Below are 17,039 nucleotides of genomic sequence, written 5' to 3' on the forward strand. Positions count from 1 at the left end.
GCGAAAATGGTATAATCGAAAATGAAGAAGCATATGAAAAGAAAATTGAAAGGATGAAAAAAAAGGAGAATGCAAGTAAATTTTACCTTGAGGTATGATATCGGGATTCTTTTCCATACTTTCATTGCTGTCCGCACATAAATCACGTGCAGCTTCTTGTGATGATTGTAATGTACGTTGTGTGCTGAGTGCATATGCGGCAGTTTCACAGCGATCACTACTGCCGCCCGTCGATTGATCGCCCATTACATCATTCGTACTGTTGCCACTACGATTGGCGCGCTTTCGAATGACAAACACAACGATGATGGCGGTTAATGCAATCGCACCCGCACAACCGAACAGCAAAAATGGCAGAAATGTTTTTAGATTGGCAAGCGTTGGTGTTGCTGCCGCCAGCAATGATGATGTATCGGTTTGTTTTTGTGGATTACTCAGTGTAAACACTTGACGTATCGTTGAATTGCTGCGACCTTTTGCATTTTGTGCGATTAAAAATACGCTGTAGCCAATACCTGAATTTAACTTTTGAAGATCGAAATATGGTGTACTGTTGTTGTTGTTGTTGTTGTTGTTATGGTTGAGTGCGTCCCGAAAACCAAAACGATGAGAGAGTGTTTTTTCGACAACACGAAAAATGCCGAAATTCAAATTGCACAAAAGAGACATTTATCCGATAAGTGCGAATGCAAATGCAACAAAATACACACAATAAAAAGGAAGATAAAGAAAGAATGAACACTTTTTAGTATACTTGAAAATCGTCAATTGTCGTCGTTACCCCGTCGCCGCCTCACTATTCGTCCAGCAATTTATTTCGTGTATGCACTTCGAATAGATTTTCCTTTTGCAAACAATCACACTTTCACTTGAGCAAACAGTTACAAAAAGCGACAGCAGCAGCAACAGCAAGTGCAAAATGTTCAACAGTTTGTCTTCAATAATTTACATTTTTCGCCATAAGATTTACGCTTCAGTCAAATCTATTTTCAGACATTTTGCATGCTTGCTACGGCCGCTGCTACCCACCGTTGTCAATGCGCTATGCGCTCTGTCTCTCCACCAGCACAGAACATTCGTTCATGTGCTGACTGAGATGGCTCCAGCAACACCATAATACACAACTTTGCCGACACTGGTCGAAGTTTTCAATTGAAATCAAAGGGAAATTTATTCGAATGCTTTTATTTTAGTTTCAATTCGGAGGGATAGATAATTACAAAGAATGAGAAAAGTTTTTCATCCTCTTTTCCAAAACCCGAACAAAGGGCGCCGAATAGCATGGAAAATGCGCGCACACCAACGGGACCGACAGAAAGAATGAAAGAAAAGGGCAAAACTTACTTTGACTTGAGTATTATTGGGTTCTGCTTTTGGCCATTGGCATACGCTTCCAAAATGAACTCTTGTGGTAGACCGCCTGTAGTAATGGTGGCAATAGATGCAGGAGTGAAAGAGAGATGGATAGAGATAGAGAGAGGGATAGAAAGATACAATGCATTAGTAATGAGTGTAAAAATGTTGCAAAATCATTGAAATTTGCTGATGCCTTTGCGTATTGAATTTCTTAGACACCGAAAATGTGGAGGGCAATGACGACGGATGCGTCGACAATGATAATGATGATGATGATGATGATGGGAACAACACGGTAGAGCGTGAGAAATTCGCCGCAGGCATATTTCACACAGATAACACAGTTTTTCTCTATGTGTATCTATGTATGTATGTGTGTGTATGTGTGTGTGTGTTTGTCTCGAAACAAAACCCACAGCCTTGAAATTTTAATGAAAATCCGAGTCAGTTTTTGCGGAGGGAGGGAAGATTACTTTCGACTATTAGCGACACCAGAGAAAAGAGATACAAACCATCAAATCCTTCGGTGCATTCAATTTGGAATCCCGTATACGTATGATTCAATACCGTGCAATTACTTAATGGATCCGGTTTGCCTAAAAATACAAAAGCAAAATTGACAGTTATTAATAAGCGAAAATACGTTGGGACGCATTATATTCGTACGTGACGGTTCCATTTTGATAAACACGAGATACGCATTTTCGAATAGCATGGAACGTACAAAAAAAAACAATGTGCGTTACGCATAAACCATATACTCTTTCGTTGGCTATTATTACAGGTCACCATCGCTGTGTTAGAAATGCGAAAGCTTTTGCATTAGAATCATGTATTCTTGCCGCATTTTGCACACTACTTAGTTAGATGGTTCCAATGTCAAAAACTAATCTGTTTTTACCGGCCCAAAATGATGATATTGATTTTTTTCTGCAACAAACCACATCACCATCGACGGCGATTCAATTCAATTCAGATGGCGATGCATTTTGACTTGGCCATTTGGTTCAAATATGTGCCAATTGTGAAAATACAATAACATACACAGACAAACATCGATGTTGTGCATAAATTTAAATCACATACTAATTGATAAGACTTCACCATAACGAGTTCAATCAAAACGTTGTTGATTGGGTAGAATAACAAGCAAAATTGTAATTAAAAGAGAATTAGACACATACAAATACACGTATAATACAGATTTCAGTTATGCACTCACACACACACACACATACACACATGCAAACAACATTTGGAACTCTCGTGCAAACAACTTTAGTTCCTAATTGAAACCGATATTTAACCCAATTTCCAAATCACTTAGTTTCAGTTTTTCGGTTTTGGGATAAGTTTCGAATGCAGAATGTGAAAGCATTTGGCTCAATCTCTCTCGCTCGCTGTCGTTCGCTCTTGCACACTCAATCGCAACCGTCGATGGAGGGCTGCAAAGCACTCACCGAATCGAGCATTATGCACAGAACAGAGACAAGAAATGTAACTATCGCTGAACCAGCATGTAATTGTAATTAATATGTATGATATTCGTAAATCGTTTGAATTGAGCAGTTTTGAACTGAAGCATAAAATAACAAGTGCGCATTATCCGAATGTGCTGTTTGCTGAATAGGACGACCGAAGAGACGGAGTCGTGATAGGAGACCCGAATTCCGTGCAAGTTCATTCGCAATGAAAATGAGCCATTGATTTTTAGTGTCGATAGTTCATTAGGTTTTTGCTTTTGTTGGGCTATGCTTCGACAAACCGTCGCAATTTAAGCGGGTCAGAAGAAACTGGTGAAAATGTGCAGAAGATGAATGTCTTGTGGACGCGTTCGTAATATCGTTGTGATTGCAACCAATTACAAACACACAGACACACACACATGCACACACGAACGGACGTCGCGGACGGATGAATGAAACAATCGATTGTCGAAACAAACGATGGATCATTTTTTAGACGATGCTTGCCTTGCTGCCGACACAACGGTTTGAAATGGCTTTATTGTAGTGATAATTTTCACCAATTAATTCTCGGGCACGAAAAGAAAATGTATGTAAATCACAAAATGAATGAGAGAATGAATATCAATTAATTTTAAGGTTTACAGCGGAATCTGTTGCCATTTGTGTGTCTCAAAATCCGATTCTATAACCCCTTTTTTGCGTCGTCGTCATCGTTGTCATCATCGCTGTCGGATTTTTTGGAGAGAGAGAGAGAGAGAGAGTGCAAAAGAGAGTAGATAAAATTCGAGATGCGAAAACCGAGATCATTGTTACTGTGCGTCCATATACGCGCGCTGCCGAAATGCCGCCTACATGTGGGTATATGTTTAATAATGTGAACGATAATTGTCGTCTTTAATGTGCTAAAAGTTTTATCGCATGCTTTTGGCATATTTTTCTTCTTTTTCTGTTTCGAAACATGAATGGGCGCTTATTTGTAAATTTTCCTGTTAAACAATCTGCCGAGATTTCGCGTTAAGTGTTTAAATCTGTTTGATTACTTTAATGAATCTTAAATGAAGGCAATAAAGACAACATTGCAACATTGAACCGAAAAGATTCGAAGAGAGAGAGAGAGAGAGAGAGAGAGAGAGAGAGAGAGAGAGAGAGAAAAGGAGCTAGGTTGAGAGCTAAACAATTCAAAGAAAGAAAGGAAAGGAAAAAACAGCAACAACAAAGAATGAAAATTATTAAAACGCACTGAGTGTATTTGTGTGCGTCGACAAAGCAAACGTCGTAAACGACGTAACACGGTAAAAACAACAGCCTGAATTTTTCATCACACATTTTATATAAGCCTTCATCTTTTTTGCACTCAGCCTACTTGTTTACTTGCTGTCTGACTGCCGTGCATGCCACACGACGAACTTTGTAACTTTCTTCTTCACCTGAACGCGTCAAGTTAATAAATACAAATTGTTGATATCGACCCCCCGGAGACAGAGCAATGCATCGCATCGCATCGCACGATTATTGTGTGTGTGTGTGTGTGTGTGTGTGTGTGTGTATGCACGCGAGCGATCAAGTGAGCGTGCAAGAGTGGGCCCCATGCGCCCTCTCATTTGCCCTCTTGTGTACGTGTGCCAAACACTTTGGGTTGAATGGAAAATTTCTACACCACTTGTTTAATCTTCTGATTGTGTATCAATTAAACACTTCGAAGTTACATGAAAAGAGAAAAGAAAGAAAGAACACGGAACGAATGAAGTGGGTAGAGGGAGAGAGCAAAGGAGAGAGAGAGAGAGAGAAACAGAAGCAACAACATATACAAACTTTATGCAAATGTTGATTACATCGAATTACGTTTGGAAAACGATGGCTGTGACAATGCCAAGGATAACAACATCAACTGTGAGTAAAAGCTTAAATGAATGCATAGTTGATGGAATATTGATGCATTGCCGTTTAATAGCAACCAGCAACAACAGTGGCAGCATCGCTTCTGAAATGGCTCTGATAAAACGCAGCGTGTTTGGGTGTCATTAGTGACCCTTTTTATTCAGACACAACACAGTCGCACACTCAAGCACAGAGACACACACAATGTGAAATTTGATTGAAATGATTTGATTAGTGCCATTGTCTTACACCCATTTGAGCACACGCAATGCGCTTCACGACCATTATCATGCTATACGTCGCACACACACAAAATTCGTTTATATGTACGTGGCAAAGTACGCATTTTCAAAAGCATTCTCGTGCTTCTTCTTCTTCTTCTTCTTTTTCGTTACTTGTTGAAAAGATAAAAGAAACTCTTTTGCCATTCATCTTGTATGCTTTTGAATGTGCATTCTGTCGTTGTCGTTGTTGACTAAGTACTTGTTGACTAACATACTCTTCGGCTCACCGTGTTCTAAAGTAACGCACTTGAAAGTTCAACAAAGCACACCATTGTGTCTCTCTTTCTATTTCTCTCTCTCTCTCTCTCTCTCGCCGATGTGAAGTGGACGAGACGACAATGGCAACAAATGACAACATTCTCTTGTGTCTACAATCTCTCCCACTAATGTCATTGAACGAAAATTTTCCAGTAAAATTGGCTGTGTGTGTGTGTGTGTGTTACCCGATCATGCACATCATCAAAAGAATTGATTCAATTGAAGTTATCAGCCCGCACTGATCTTTGTTCATTTAATACATACTTTCGACTGAAAGCACCGAACACACATACATACACTTTTCTATTATGGTAACAATTTATTAACTTGTATTAATGGCGATCAACAGTTTCGCAGCACCTCGCTCAAAAATAGATCACTCTCCATTAATAAATAATGCTGTCGACGAATTGTATTCAATTATGGAAAATATGGAAAGGAAAATTTGCTGTATTTTCAAGCACGACTCAATTTAACGGCATACGATGATGACGACAACAGTAGGAAAGAAAGAAAAAAACAACAACCAAAATCGACGATAAAAACCAGATTCTAGTTGAGGTGAAACATTTCATTTTATTAGACGAGGTGAGTGTGTGCCAAAAATGGAAAGCAGGTTGTAATCACGACGTAACATGCGCTCAGTACGAGCTTGAACATGTGATTGTCGACGAGAGCAAAAGAGAAAAAGGAGGAGAAAAAAACCGAAGCAAGCACATGGCGGCAATCATTTGTCAGGCTGTAAAAAAGTCGATTTTTCATTCGTATAGTGTAATGTAACTTTCTTTTAGTTATTTACTTTTTTCTAAATGGATTCGTCTTTGGGCTGAATGAAACGAACATCAAGAGAGAGTGCAGAAAAAAAAACTTCAGTGCACGAAAGAGTGTAAAAAAAAGGAAGAAAACCAACATATACGCGAAGCACACGAAAACTGCAATGATCCAATGAAAAAGTTTTTTTTTTGCAATTGTCGTTTTATTCACATTACATCGAGCTGGCTAGCGAAAGAACATTTGGCAATGCGAAGCGGAGAAGTAACGGGACGAAATAGACACACAGAGAGAGAGAGAGTGTGAGTACAGAGTAGTACACGCGAGTAACCCAGCAAACACGAAAACACCAAAAGTATTAGAGAGCAAGAGAGAGACAGAGAGAAAGACCCACATGTAATCGGGTAATCAGAAATTGGTTGCAATTCAAGCGGCAGCGGACAATCAAAAACTCTTCTCGACTCTCTAATCGGTAGCAGGTGGACTGGAAAGCATTTGATTCGATTCATTTCGATATTCGATTCTATTGGATTGGAAGAACAAATAAGTATAAACATCAATTTTCCAATTTCAGTGCTTTCGGGTATGAAGCAAATGTAAACCGTAAATACATTACAGTTATTGTTACTGTGTGATGCTTTTCGCTTCTTCTTCTATTGCTAGTACGCTTTTTTGGCCTCCCTATACACTGCTTCGGTATGGTTTTTTTTTGTTCGAATCTTTTTTTTTTCTTTCTCTCTCCTCTGGTTATGTAGTTTGAATCGAAATTTGGCATTTGCTCAATGGGTATGTGCGTATGTGTGTGAGCTTTTGCTTGTATTTGCATTTGAGCTATTGCGAAACCGTTTTACCGTTTCCGTGTGTACGGGTCTTTTTTTTTTCTCTCTCGGATGGCAAAATCAAAATTGCTTTCGTAATATTTGTTTGGTACAAATATTTTGTGTATATGTTCTGTAAGACAGAAGAGAGAAGGAGAGAAAACAAAAAGCGATGAGCTTGTAGGACGAATGTGTGCTCTCTTGCACTGAACAGTGACTTATCTATTGTGTTTGGTGCAGATTATTACATGATGTCATCTGCTACACTTCCTCTATTTCGTTGTGTGCCACCGCCATCGTCTCTTGTCGTCCTTGCTACTATTACTACTGTTGTATTGTCGTACTGTTGTTGTTCTATTTTTTTTTTGACTAGCTCAGCAGATCGCTTTCGCGCGCTCGCTGTGGGATTGCCGAGGCAAATCAAAACTTGACATACATCGTTATGCGTGAGCCACACAGGTGCTGAGTGGCAGTGTACACGTACACACTATATCCCCAATTCACCTACCGTCTTCATCTCCCTATCGCTCTCTCCCTCATTCTCTATCATGCTCATACCCGTTCGGAACGCAACGCAAGCGACAGGTATTTATATCTGTATGAATAAAATACGGGCACTTAATCTTCTTTCAGCTCAAATATGTGGAGGTGGTATTTATATGGCGAGAGCAAGCAAGCAAGCCAACGAGATGAAAAGAGACACAGAGAGGGAGTGCTGTGTACAGTTTTAGATATAAGTCTGAATAGGTATTTTGTACTTGTGTACTTCTGTACATTTAAACCGATTATAATCTGAGCGCTGAACTTATAACTTCTGAAATGTGGATTTGTTTCTCTTGCCTATTCGGTATCGTGTGCCGTTCGCTTTGGTGTAATGGTGGTGTTTTGTCTCTTTTTCACTTACATTAAGTTTAGTTTTCCGGTTGTCTGTTTTTCCGAAAAAGGGAAAGAGACAAACAGCGAGAGAGAGAGAGAGAGAGAGAGAGAGTGAATTTCTCCTTTTTGATTATTACGTTTTTCTGCTTCTTTGGCTTTTGTGCTTCATCTCACCGCCGGGATCAACGAAATCACCGAGGCACGGCATTCTCTCAAACCGAATTTTGTTACAGCATGTACCGAAAAATCCATTGTGTACAATAGTGTAGCATCGACTATGTTGTTGCTGCCTGCTGCTGTTGCTTAGGCGCACGGCATTCCGAAACAATAACACACACACACCATGACAATTACGTAGCTTTTTATTACTATCTTTTGCATAATATTTCACCATGTGTTTAGCCCCACAACCTCAGTCTCAACCTCATCACACCGTACGCACGATCTTTCTGTGTCATTTCTTTTTCGCTTTGGTTTCGTTCTGTCTATATTATTTATCCGTATTTTTGTATCAGCCGAGAAAATTCGTGTATATTCGAAACTGATTCGGCTCCATTATCCGAATATAACGAGCCTTCCGCACATGGGCTGTCGAAATGGGGATGGGTAGGATGGAAAAATAGCATGCCGCAACAATGGTAGCTACGAATTAAAAGCGACAAAGCAATAGTTGGCTGAGATGCTGTGCTTGTGAGCCGAGAGCTGGTGAACAAAATGTGCATGCTTCATAAAATAAATATAAAATCAGTTAATTATAACTTAATCTCGCCCTTTTCCGACATTGCACTCTCGAACTCTCTGTTTCGTTCGGCGTGTGTGTGTGTGTGCGTCGCTTGCTGTGTGCCTTTTGCCATTCCTACATCTCATGTGTATCTACTTTTTTCTTCCATTCTTTCTCAATTCTCTTTTCTCGGTGATGTTTCGACTTTTGTTGTGTGTGCAATTGTTGTTGGACGCGATATGATTCTTGTTCGCACCTTTATCCCTTGTCACATACCGTTTGCATTTCGGTTATTCTCTGCTGTTGCTCAGTCTCCCTCTCTCTCTCTCTGTGTGTGTGTGTGATTCTCTATCATATTTTGTTTTAATTTTCTTTTCGGTTGATGCGTGCTCTTTTGCTTAGGTCGTATACCGATAATATTTTATATCTGAATGTTACCGTCGCCAATGCCACCACTGTTAGTGCGTGCTGCTGCAATCTTTCTTCTTTCCTCTATCTCTCTCGCATTTTCATTTGGAACATTTTTCCCGGCGTTCTTTCTTCGGCCTCAACATACAGTTACTCACAAAATTGTTCGTACACCTTGCTTTTCCGAACAAAATGCCATTTTTTCATTAATTTTCGTGACAAATGAATTGTATGAGCACATGATTGTAAAAGACTAACTCTTTTAGCAGATATTCATGTATATATTTGACATAAATATTGAACACATAAAAAAATTGGGACAAAATATGTGGAAGTGTCGCTTTTTGGGTCTCACAAAATTGTTCGTACACTGAAGTTTATGGGCATTTTTTCAGTAGATATCCAATACATTTACAGTGAACCGAATTTGGAATCATTTTTGTGATCCTCTACCATCAATTTGACACATTGGTTATAGCAAAAATATCACTCTCTTATCCAGATGGCGCCACCAAAATAGTGAAATGTCGAAAATGGTCCATTTTGCTAGTCACCACCCCAGAATATAGCATTCACATTATTTTTTACCACCCAAATATGCTTGAACGCATTGAATACCTTAAGAACTTCGACATATAGTATGACTTTTCCCATTTTTTTCAATAATACTGGTTCATTTGTGTGGTCAGTTTGAGCATTTTGGTAGAAAATGCTTATCGAGGCCTCACCAAAGGGCCGCTATGTACCCTAAGGTAGCAAATTTTGGCCTCATATCGGTGGCTATGGATTGGTCTTGCAACGCCACACAAATAATTCCTACCAGTGATTTCGAATTTTAACAATGGGTATGCTTTTTTGGAGCATTAACATCTGATTTGTTGAATATTTAACGAATTATATGGAAATTAGCGAATATTCAACAAATCAGATGTTAATGCTCCAAAAAAGCATACCCATTGTTAAAATTCGAAATCACTGGTAGGAATCATTTGTGTGGCGTTGCAAGACCAATCCATAGCCACCGATATGAGGCCAAAATTTGCTACATTAGGGTACATAGCGGCCCTTTGGTGAGGCCTCGATAAGCATTTTCTACCAAAATGCTCAAACTGACCACGCAAATGAGCCAGTATTATTGAAAAAATGGGAAAAGTCATACTAAATGTCGAAGATCTTAAGGTATTCAATGCGTTCAAGCAGATTTGGGTGGTAAATAATAATGTGAATGCTATATTTTGGGGTGGTAACTAGCAAAATGGACCATTTTCGACATTTCACTATTTTGGTGGCGCCATCTGGATAAGAGAGTGATATTTTTGCTATAACCAATGTGTCAAATTGATGGTAGAGGATCACAAAAATGATTCCAAATTCGGTTCACTGTAAATGTATTGGATATCTACTGAAAAAATGCCCATAAACTTCAGTGTACGAACAATTTTGTGAGACCCAAAAAGCGACACTTCCACATATTTTGTCCCAATTTTTTTATGTGTTCATTATTTATGTCAAATATATACATGAATATCTGCTAAAAGAGTTAGTCTTTTACAATCATGTGCTCATACAATTCATTTGTCACAAGAATTAATGAAAAAATGGCATTTTGTTCGGAAAAGCAAGGTGTACGAACAATTTTGTGAGTAACTGTATATAAAATAATATTTATTCATTTGGGCTTGTATTGTTTGTTCAGTTCTGGAAACGTTTTCAAGCTCTAGCTTGTATACAAATGCTTTCGCATTAAATTTTGCCTGCTACTTAAAAGAACTCATCGGAGATAATGAATTGCCGTGTTTTATTCATTATATCTTGTGTTCGCCTCATCTCTGTTTCCAGCTTTTGTCTGTCCCTTTTGCTCTGTGTATATATATACTGATGCTGCTCTGCCTTTTGTAACGAAAGCATTTCTGGCTGTCGGCTTGGTTTAGGCTTAAATCATTTAAAAAATGTAACGCGCAATATACTTTCAGTTTGTACTTTTGTTCGTTTGATCTAAGACTGTGTTTGGTGAATCAGAAGAAAGCTAAACACACTCACACAAAATGCGACGACACAGCCAGCGACGAAATCAAACGAAGAGTGTGAGTGTGAGAGAAAGATTTTATTCCGGTATCTGGTTCGGTGTTTACTTCTCTCCATCGGAAATTTTTATTACGATATTTGCTCCATTGTTTTGCTGGTGATGGTGATGTGATGGTGTGGCGGTCTCTCATTCGATGAAACGACCCATGATGTGATCAGTAACAATAAGCCACACACAATAAAATTCATGGTTACGAAATGGTTGAATGTGAATGTGTTTTGTCCACTAAATTATTCATAGATAACTTTGCTTGAAAACCACTTGAACACGGGATTTTTGAGTGGTTTTTTGTATGTATGTATATATATGTGTGTGTTAAATGTATGTTATTTGGGAAAATAGCGAATTTTTGTCGCTCTTGCTCTACGTCATTTCCCTCTTCGATAAACGGTGTCAACACACAATGTTATTCGCAATTTTGTATTCTATGATTATTTAACGGAAACGGATTGGCTGGTTTTTGAAGATCACCACGATTACAAGGTGGAAATGGACACAATTACGAAAAAAAATGTATTATTTTCGCTCCGTTTGAGTGCGGCCAACGATAGATGCCAACGATGAAAAAGTTGTGGAAAAAGAAGACGCCGAAAAATATATATATACCCAAAGAGAAATGTACACACATTTTGGTAAAATTGAAATAGCCAGCCATTGGGGAGTGGTTGTAGTACATCGAAAATCGGTTTGTAGCTCTTCTCTCGTCAATGTGGCGAAGACAAATGCCATTGTTATATCTAAAAATGTGCTTGTTACACGGTTTGTACAAGGGGGAAAAAAGTGGTCAATAACAATAATACCAATGATAATAACACTGTAATCGCAAGCATTTCGTCCCGCTACCAAAACTAATTGTACTTATCGTATAAAAATTCCATTGGTAAAATGTTAAAGCAAGCGAAAACAATTTTATGGACGACAAAATGTTGAAAGTCTCCACCATGAAATGAGAGTGAGAGTTTCACACAAGATGATTGTGTGCGGTATGTAGTAAACATTGTGTGGGAAATGACGTTGGTTGTAATATGAAAAGAGGTAAATCGCTACTCTTTTTTTCATTCTTTCTTGCGCGCTCTCTCTCTCTCTCTTCCTTTTCTCGGGCCAGCAAAAGAGGTAACGGCTGTCTATACGCCAATTTCTTTGAAGCATCCACCATTGTGAAACCATAATACCGTCATCGAATTCAACAACAAACGCGCGTGTTACTTTTCATTCGTGAACGAGCTTTGGTTGCTGTTCGTATTTGGTTGCTGTTCGTATTTGGTTGCTTCTTTCTGATTATTGCTCTCTCTCTCTTTCTCTCTCCCCTCTTCCTTTCTGCCTGTAAATTAGAATTACGGCCCAAAGAGCACACTGGCGGTAAATCTGTACGGCTGTCAACTTTCATGAATCATTTCATTTCACGTGCCGAACGATAAAGTTTTTATAGCATCGTTGTCGGGACACAAGACGAATGAGACGACGAGAATGAAAGCGAATCAAACAAAAAAAAAGTGGAAAAAGACGAACAAGAGAAAATAAGAAACAAACACAAAAGATGTTTTGTGAAAACAAATTGTCTACATAATTGATACGTTCTTCGAAATGGTTGTTGACAACGTCCTCGTCTTTGTTGCAGTCGTCATCATCAACGTTGTAACACTTGCCGAAAAATGAAGTATATATGAAGTAGCTTTTAAACCAAAGAGATAGGCAATTGAATGTGTCCCACAATCTGTGCGACACAAACTAAGTAGTATGGGCTAAAGCCCATCATCAGTTACAAAAGACGAGCCCAGAGCAAAACGATAGAGGAGAGACCGTAAAAAAAAGAGTAGAAGACGAAGAGATAATTTACAAACCGTTTCAACGGAAATAAATGATCTTTTACAAATGGTAACTCTAGCGCTTTCCGATATACATCGAAAAAGATAAATGAAAAAAAAATCAAAGGATTCTTCTGGCCTGTGTAGATGTCTGTGTGTGTGTGTGTGTGTGCGTCCGTCGGTATTTCATCGTCCTTTTTTGTTTTGCTGATAGAGGAACGTTACTATTTCGTGGAAATCGACAAAATCGTTAAGTGTATTTGAATTGAGGGTATGTCCTTTCAATCGATTTGGTAAGCCAAGAATTTAATGTAACACATCTCGAAATGAAGAAATCAAAGTAAATTTCTTTGTTTGGTGCCTGCCCGATGTTGACATTCATTCACATTGTCACTGAAACCAATGTCAAGCCAAATCAAGTGCGATACGGTTGTTATCGCTGCAATGATCACAAACACACCGGTCTCCTCTTTTACATCGATAGTCAATTCCTCTTCACTACCTATATATACCCAATACCTATTAACTAGCCAGGAATTATTTATCAGAGGAATGTTTATCTTGTGAACCTCAATTATTACTTTTGCCCGTGTCGTGTACTGTGTAGTGTGCACCGGTAGCAGCGGCCATAACAGCGAATCATGTTGTAACACAGTGACAATTTATGTATGTGATGATAACAAAAGACAATAAATGGAATGGTGTGACGATGACGACGGCGACGACGACGTTGATGGTGGTGGTGGCTATGGCAATGGTGACAATTAAACTTGTATGATGTGCACAGACTCGGCACATTTTATACATATTCATATACAAAATAGCCACGATAAAATACACACATACACAGCCAGTGATTTTAATATGCATCTTGGTAGTCTCCACACATCGTGCAACGCACGATCCGAATTACCCACGACTAATGGTTATAGTAACAAAAAAAAATTGTATTAGTGAATAAAACATTGTACGCGCTCTAACTCACCGGCTGGAATGATGTTGAAAATACACGGTTCGATTTGTGTTCCAATCTCATTGATGCCCCAGCATAGCAGCGTTCCTATAAAGTATAAGATATCTACATATATATATACGTACCCAATATATAAGCGTACCGTACGTACCGTAATCCTGAAACAAGCAAAAAGACAGAGAGAAAAAAAATGTATCCATTAACAACAATGCGAATGATAGATCGATAGCAATCGAATTAAGAAGTATAAGATTGGAACAACGAGAACAGAACAACAACAAAAAAAAAATAACAGCAGAAACTCGCAAATTGCGAGTCGCAATGTTCACTTTTGCTAATCAAAGTACATTTGGATGCCTTTGTCATGATTGCGTCCTCTCTCTCTCTCTCTCTCTCTCTCTCTCTCTCTCTCTCTTTCTCTCTCTCTCTCTCTCTCTCTCTCTCTTTCTCTGCGTGTGTATTTTATTTTTTTTATATTCCTTTATTTGTTGTTTGCAATTCGCATCGGCATTTTATAGTCGTGTACAAGTTAATTACGATCCAGATTAATATTGAAAGCGAATAAATACGTATACATACAGCGTGTGGGCCCGGAACGTAAGTTGAATTGACAATAGGGACGAGAGAACGATGAATGAAGTTTGTTGCATGTAAAGTATTGGAAAATAGCCTCCCGATCTCGAATGGCTGGGCCATGTGTTGTTGGTGTTCCGGTTATTGTTGTTGTTGTTGTTGTTGTTGTTGCTGTTGTTATTGGCAGTTGCGTTCAAAGTGCGGAATGATATTGTCAGCGGAAATAATATTGCAGTTTGTAATCAATAAATCCATCGAATGAAATAACATAAATTTTCTGTTGTTGCTTGTGAAGCAACGCTGAAATGCTGTTTTTAATGACATCGTTGTCTGCATGCGACGTTATACAAAACATGTTTTCAAAGTCACACGCAGCAACAGAATAAATAAGAGACTGAAGGGGAGAGAGAGAGAGGGAGGGAGTGTGTGTGTGTGTGTGTGTGTGTGTGTGTACATGGCAGAGAAAGAGAGAGAGAGAGAGGTGAGCGCGGGTGGACAACGATGGAATTTCACTTCACCAGGCAACAAAATGTTGTTGTTTAATTTACGTAATTATTGTTAGTCATTTGTAGATTTGCAAGCACTTAAATTGTTGTAGAAAATTTGTTTGGCGCGGCACAGAGAGCGAACGAGCGAGCAAGCGGTTGATGACGAGCGGTTGGAATGTGACGCGGAATTTTGTTCAACAAAATTCGCGAAATGCCAAGTGCAACTCAATTCAACGCTCCGCTCATCCGTTTTATATCTCTCTATAGAGATCTTGTTGTGCATCTGTGTGCGCGCTGTTTGCTATTTTTACTCTCTCGCTCACTTTATCTCATTTAATAACTTTGCCTAGTCGGACACAAAAATGCCGTCAAAAAGTATACTGCATGAGTCTTTCTGCTAATGGTTCTGGAATGCGCTTCTCAACTGTCTACACCAAAAACATTTTAATATTTTATTACGAAGCAAAAAACGTATAAAATAATCTTTTTCAACTCGTTTTTTTTTTCTGCCTCGTTCTTCTCTTATTCCAACTCCTTTATGTATGCACAGTACACATACAGTATGCATTTGGCAAGTGCTTTCGGGCCAAATTTGCTTATATCGGGAGATAATTTGATTTTTCTCTTCAAAGCTTCATCCAAATGACTTTTGCAACGATATAAAAGTTCTTTCTGTCCATTGAGTTTTGTGCGATGATTTGTGCAACGTCGACGACCAAGGATAAAAAAAAAATCACGGAAAAGATTTGTTGGATGATGATGGTGGTGGTGGTGGTGGTTGTGATGATATGGGTTGGGTATTTACATGCACTTGGGCTACTCTACTTACATGTTCTGTCATCGGTGTATACTGGGCCACAGCGTTATTTCGTTCGGGAAAGATTTGCGATGCGGGTAAATCAAGGAACTCCGTTGCCGATACGTTGAATTTCCAATTGAATGTGACATTTTGTGGATTGGCTTCCAATTCGCATAAAACTTTGATCGTCTCCTGACGCCCGCCGCTGTACAACGTTTTTTGGCCAGGACGACAAACTGGTGCAACTATTTATGGGTGTGTATATACATATATATGGGTAAACACATGAATTTCGAGGAGATAGAAAAAAAATTGCAATATAAAAGAAAATTGAAATTATTTTAATGTGTTGTGTGTTGATACATGCAAATGAAGCGGTCGTTTTTCTGTCGATTTTAGAATCGCCCTATTTTTTTTTCTTCCTTTCTTTCTTCTCCATCACCATTTGTATATTTTATGTTTAGCATTCTCATTTAGCAAACAAACATATTCACATGCGTCTCTCGCTCTCTCTCTCTTTCTCATTTGAGGTATTAAGGCAGGAGAATATCAACCAGAAAAAAAAATACACAGAGAAACGATGGAAATGGAAATCAAAAGTTTACAAAGACAAGCGAGTAAGAGTATTGTGCGCGTACACAAACAGAGTGATAGAATGTACAAGGTGGTGGTGGTGGTGGTGGTGGATGCTGGATGTTGGAGTGAGAAACAGAACGAGGAAAATGGAACAAAATGTTGGAATTCACAAGATGTGGCTACAAATTGTGTGACTGAATAATTGAAATAGACCGAGAGAGAGAGAGAGAGAGAGAGCGAAAGAAATGCCATTAATTTCATGTGGAACTGATGCGCGAATATCAGGCAACACAGACAAGAGAGCTAAAAGAGATAAAATGCAAGGCAATGATGTAGCGTGCAAAATTGATAAAAAGATGTGAACGAGATGCGGAGAAGAAGAAGAAGAAGAAGAAGACGAAAATAAAAACATGAACGCAACGCAAAACAAAACAACGTAACGAGGCGAAAGAAGGAAAAACACCGACCGACAGAGAAAAAAAAAACGACGACAAAAAAAAACACATAATACTATATGTACATTTTGAATGTGTTTAAATGCGCGCACACACGAAAAATTCCCAAACAAAATTCGAACAGCTTTTTCCATTCCATTTGCCATTTTGCGGTTACGACTCAACAGCAGCAGCATCAGTATCAGCCACGTTGGCATCAACGCATTTTTGGCTGTTGCTGTCATTTCCTTTCTCTTCTTTAGCTAGCCTAATGGCAAAAGCTAAACGTAAACCTTAATGAAACAGAACAAAGTTGTGCATTGGGTTTTGTTTCTTTCGTGCGTTCTTTTTTTTCTCTGTCGTTTTTCATTTTATTTCATTTTCTTTCGTTCCTTCTGATTCGCTCTCGTTCGTCGGTTTGGTTTAATATCGCATTTCCACCGGTCGCATTTCACAACTCTTTTGA

At 38.8% G+C, this 17,039-nt stretch overlaps 1 protein-coding gene across 1 annotated transcript in view; it reads right to left on the reverse strand.

Moving 5' to 3' along the window:
- The window catches only part of LOC129576650 (nephrin-like), a 112,964-nt gene that overhangs the window by 16,513 nt on the left and 79,412 nt on the right, over positions 1 to 17,039 (reverse strand). Inside the window, exons 11-16 of the mRNA XM_055462012.1 lie at positions 15,594 to 15,808; positions 13,855 to 13,861; positions 13,716 to 13,790; positions 1,869 to 1,952; positions 1,345 to 1,420; positions 87 to 550 (exon numbers count right to left, since the gene is read on the reverse strand). Of these exons, the coding sequence (XP_055317987.1) occupies positions 87 to 550; positions 1,345 to 1,420; positions 1,869 to 1,952; positions 13,716 to 13,790; positions 13,855 to 13,861; positions 15,594 to 15,808 (921 nt within the window). The remainder of the gene's footprint in view (positions 1 to 86; positions 551 to 1,344; positions 1,421 to 1,868; positions 1,953 to 13,715; positions 13,791 to 13,854; positions 13,862 to 15,593; positions 15,809 to 17,039) is intronic.

Source organism: Sitodiplosis mosellana, unplaced genomic scaffold (genome assembly GCF_009176505.1).
Source record: "Sitodiplosis mosellana isolate CC-2019 unplaced genomic scaffold, AAFC_SMos_1.0 Smas_scaffold_6191, whole genome shotgun sequence".
NCBI lineage: Eukaryota > Metazoa > Arthropoda > Insecta > Diptera > Cecidomyiidae > Sitodiplosis > Sitodiplosis mosellana.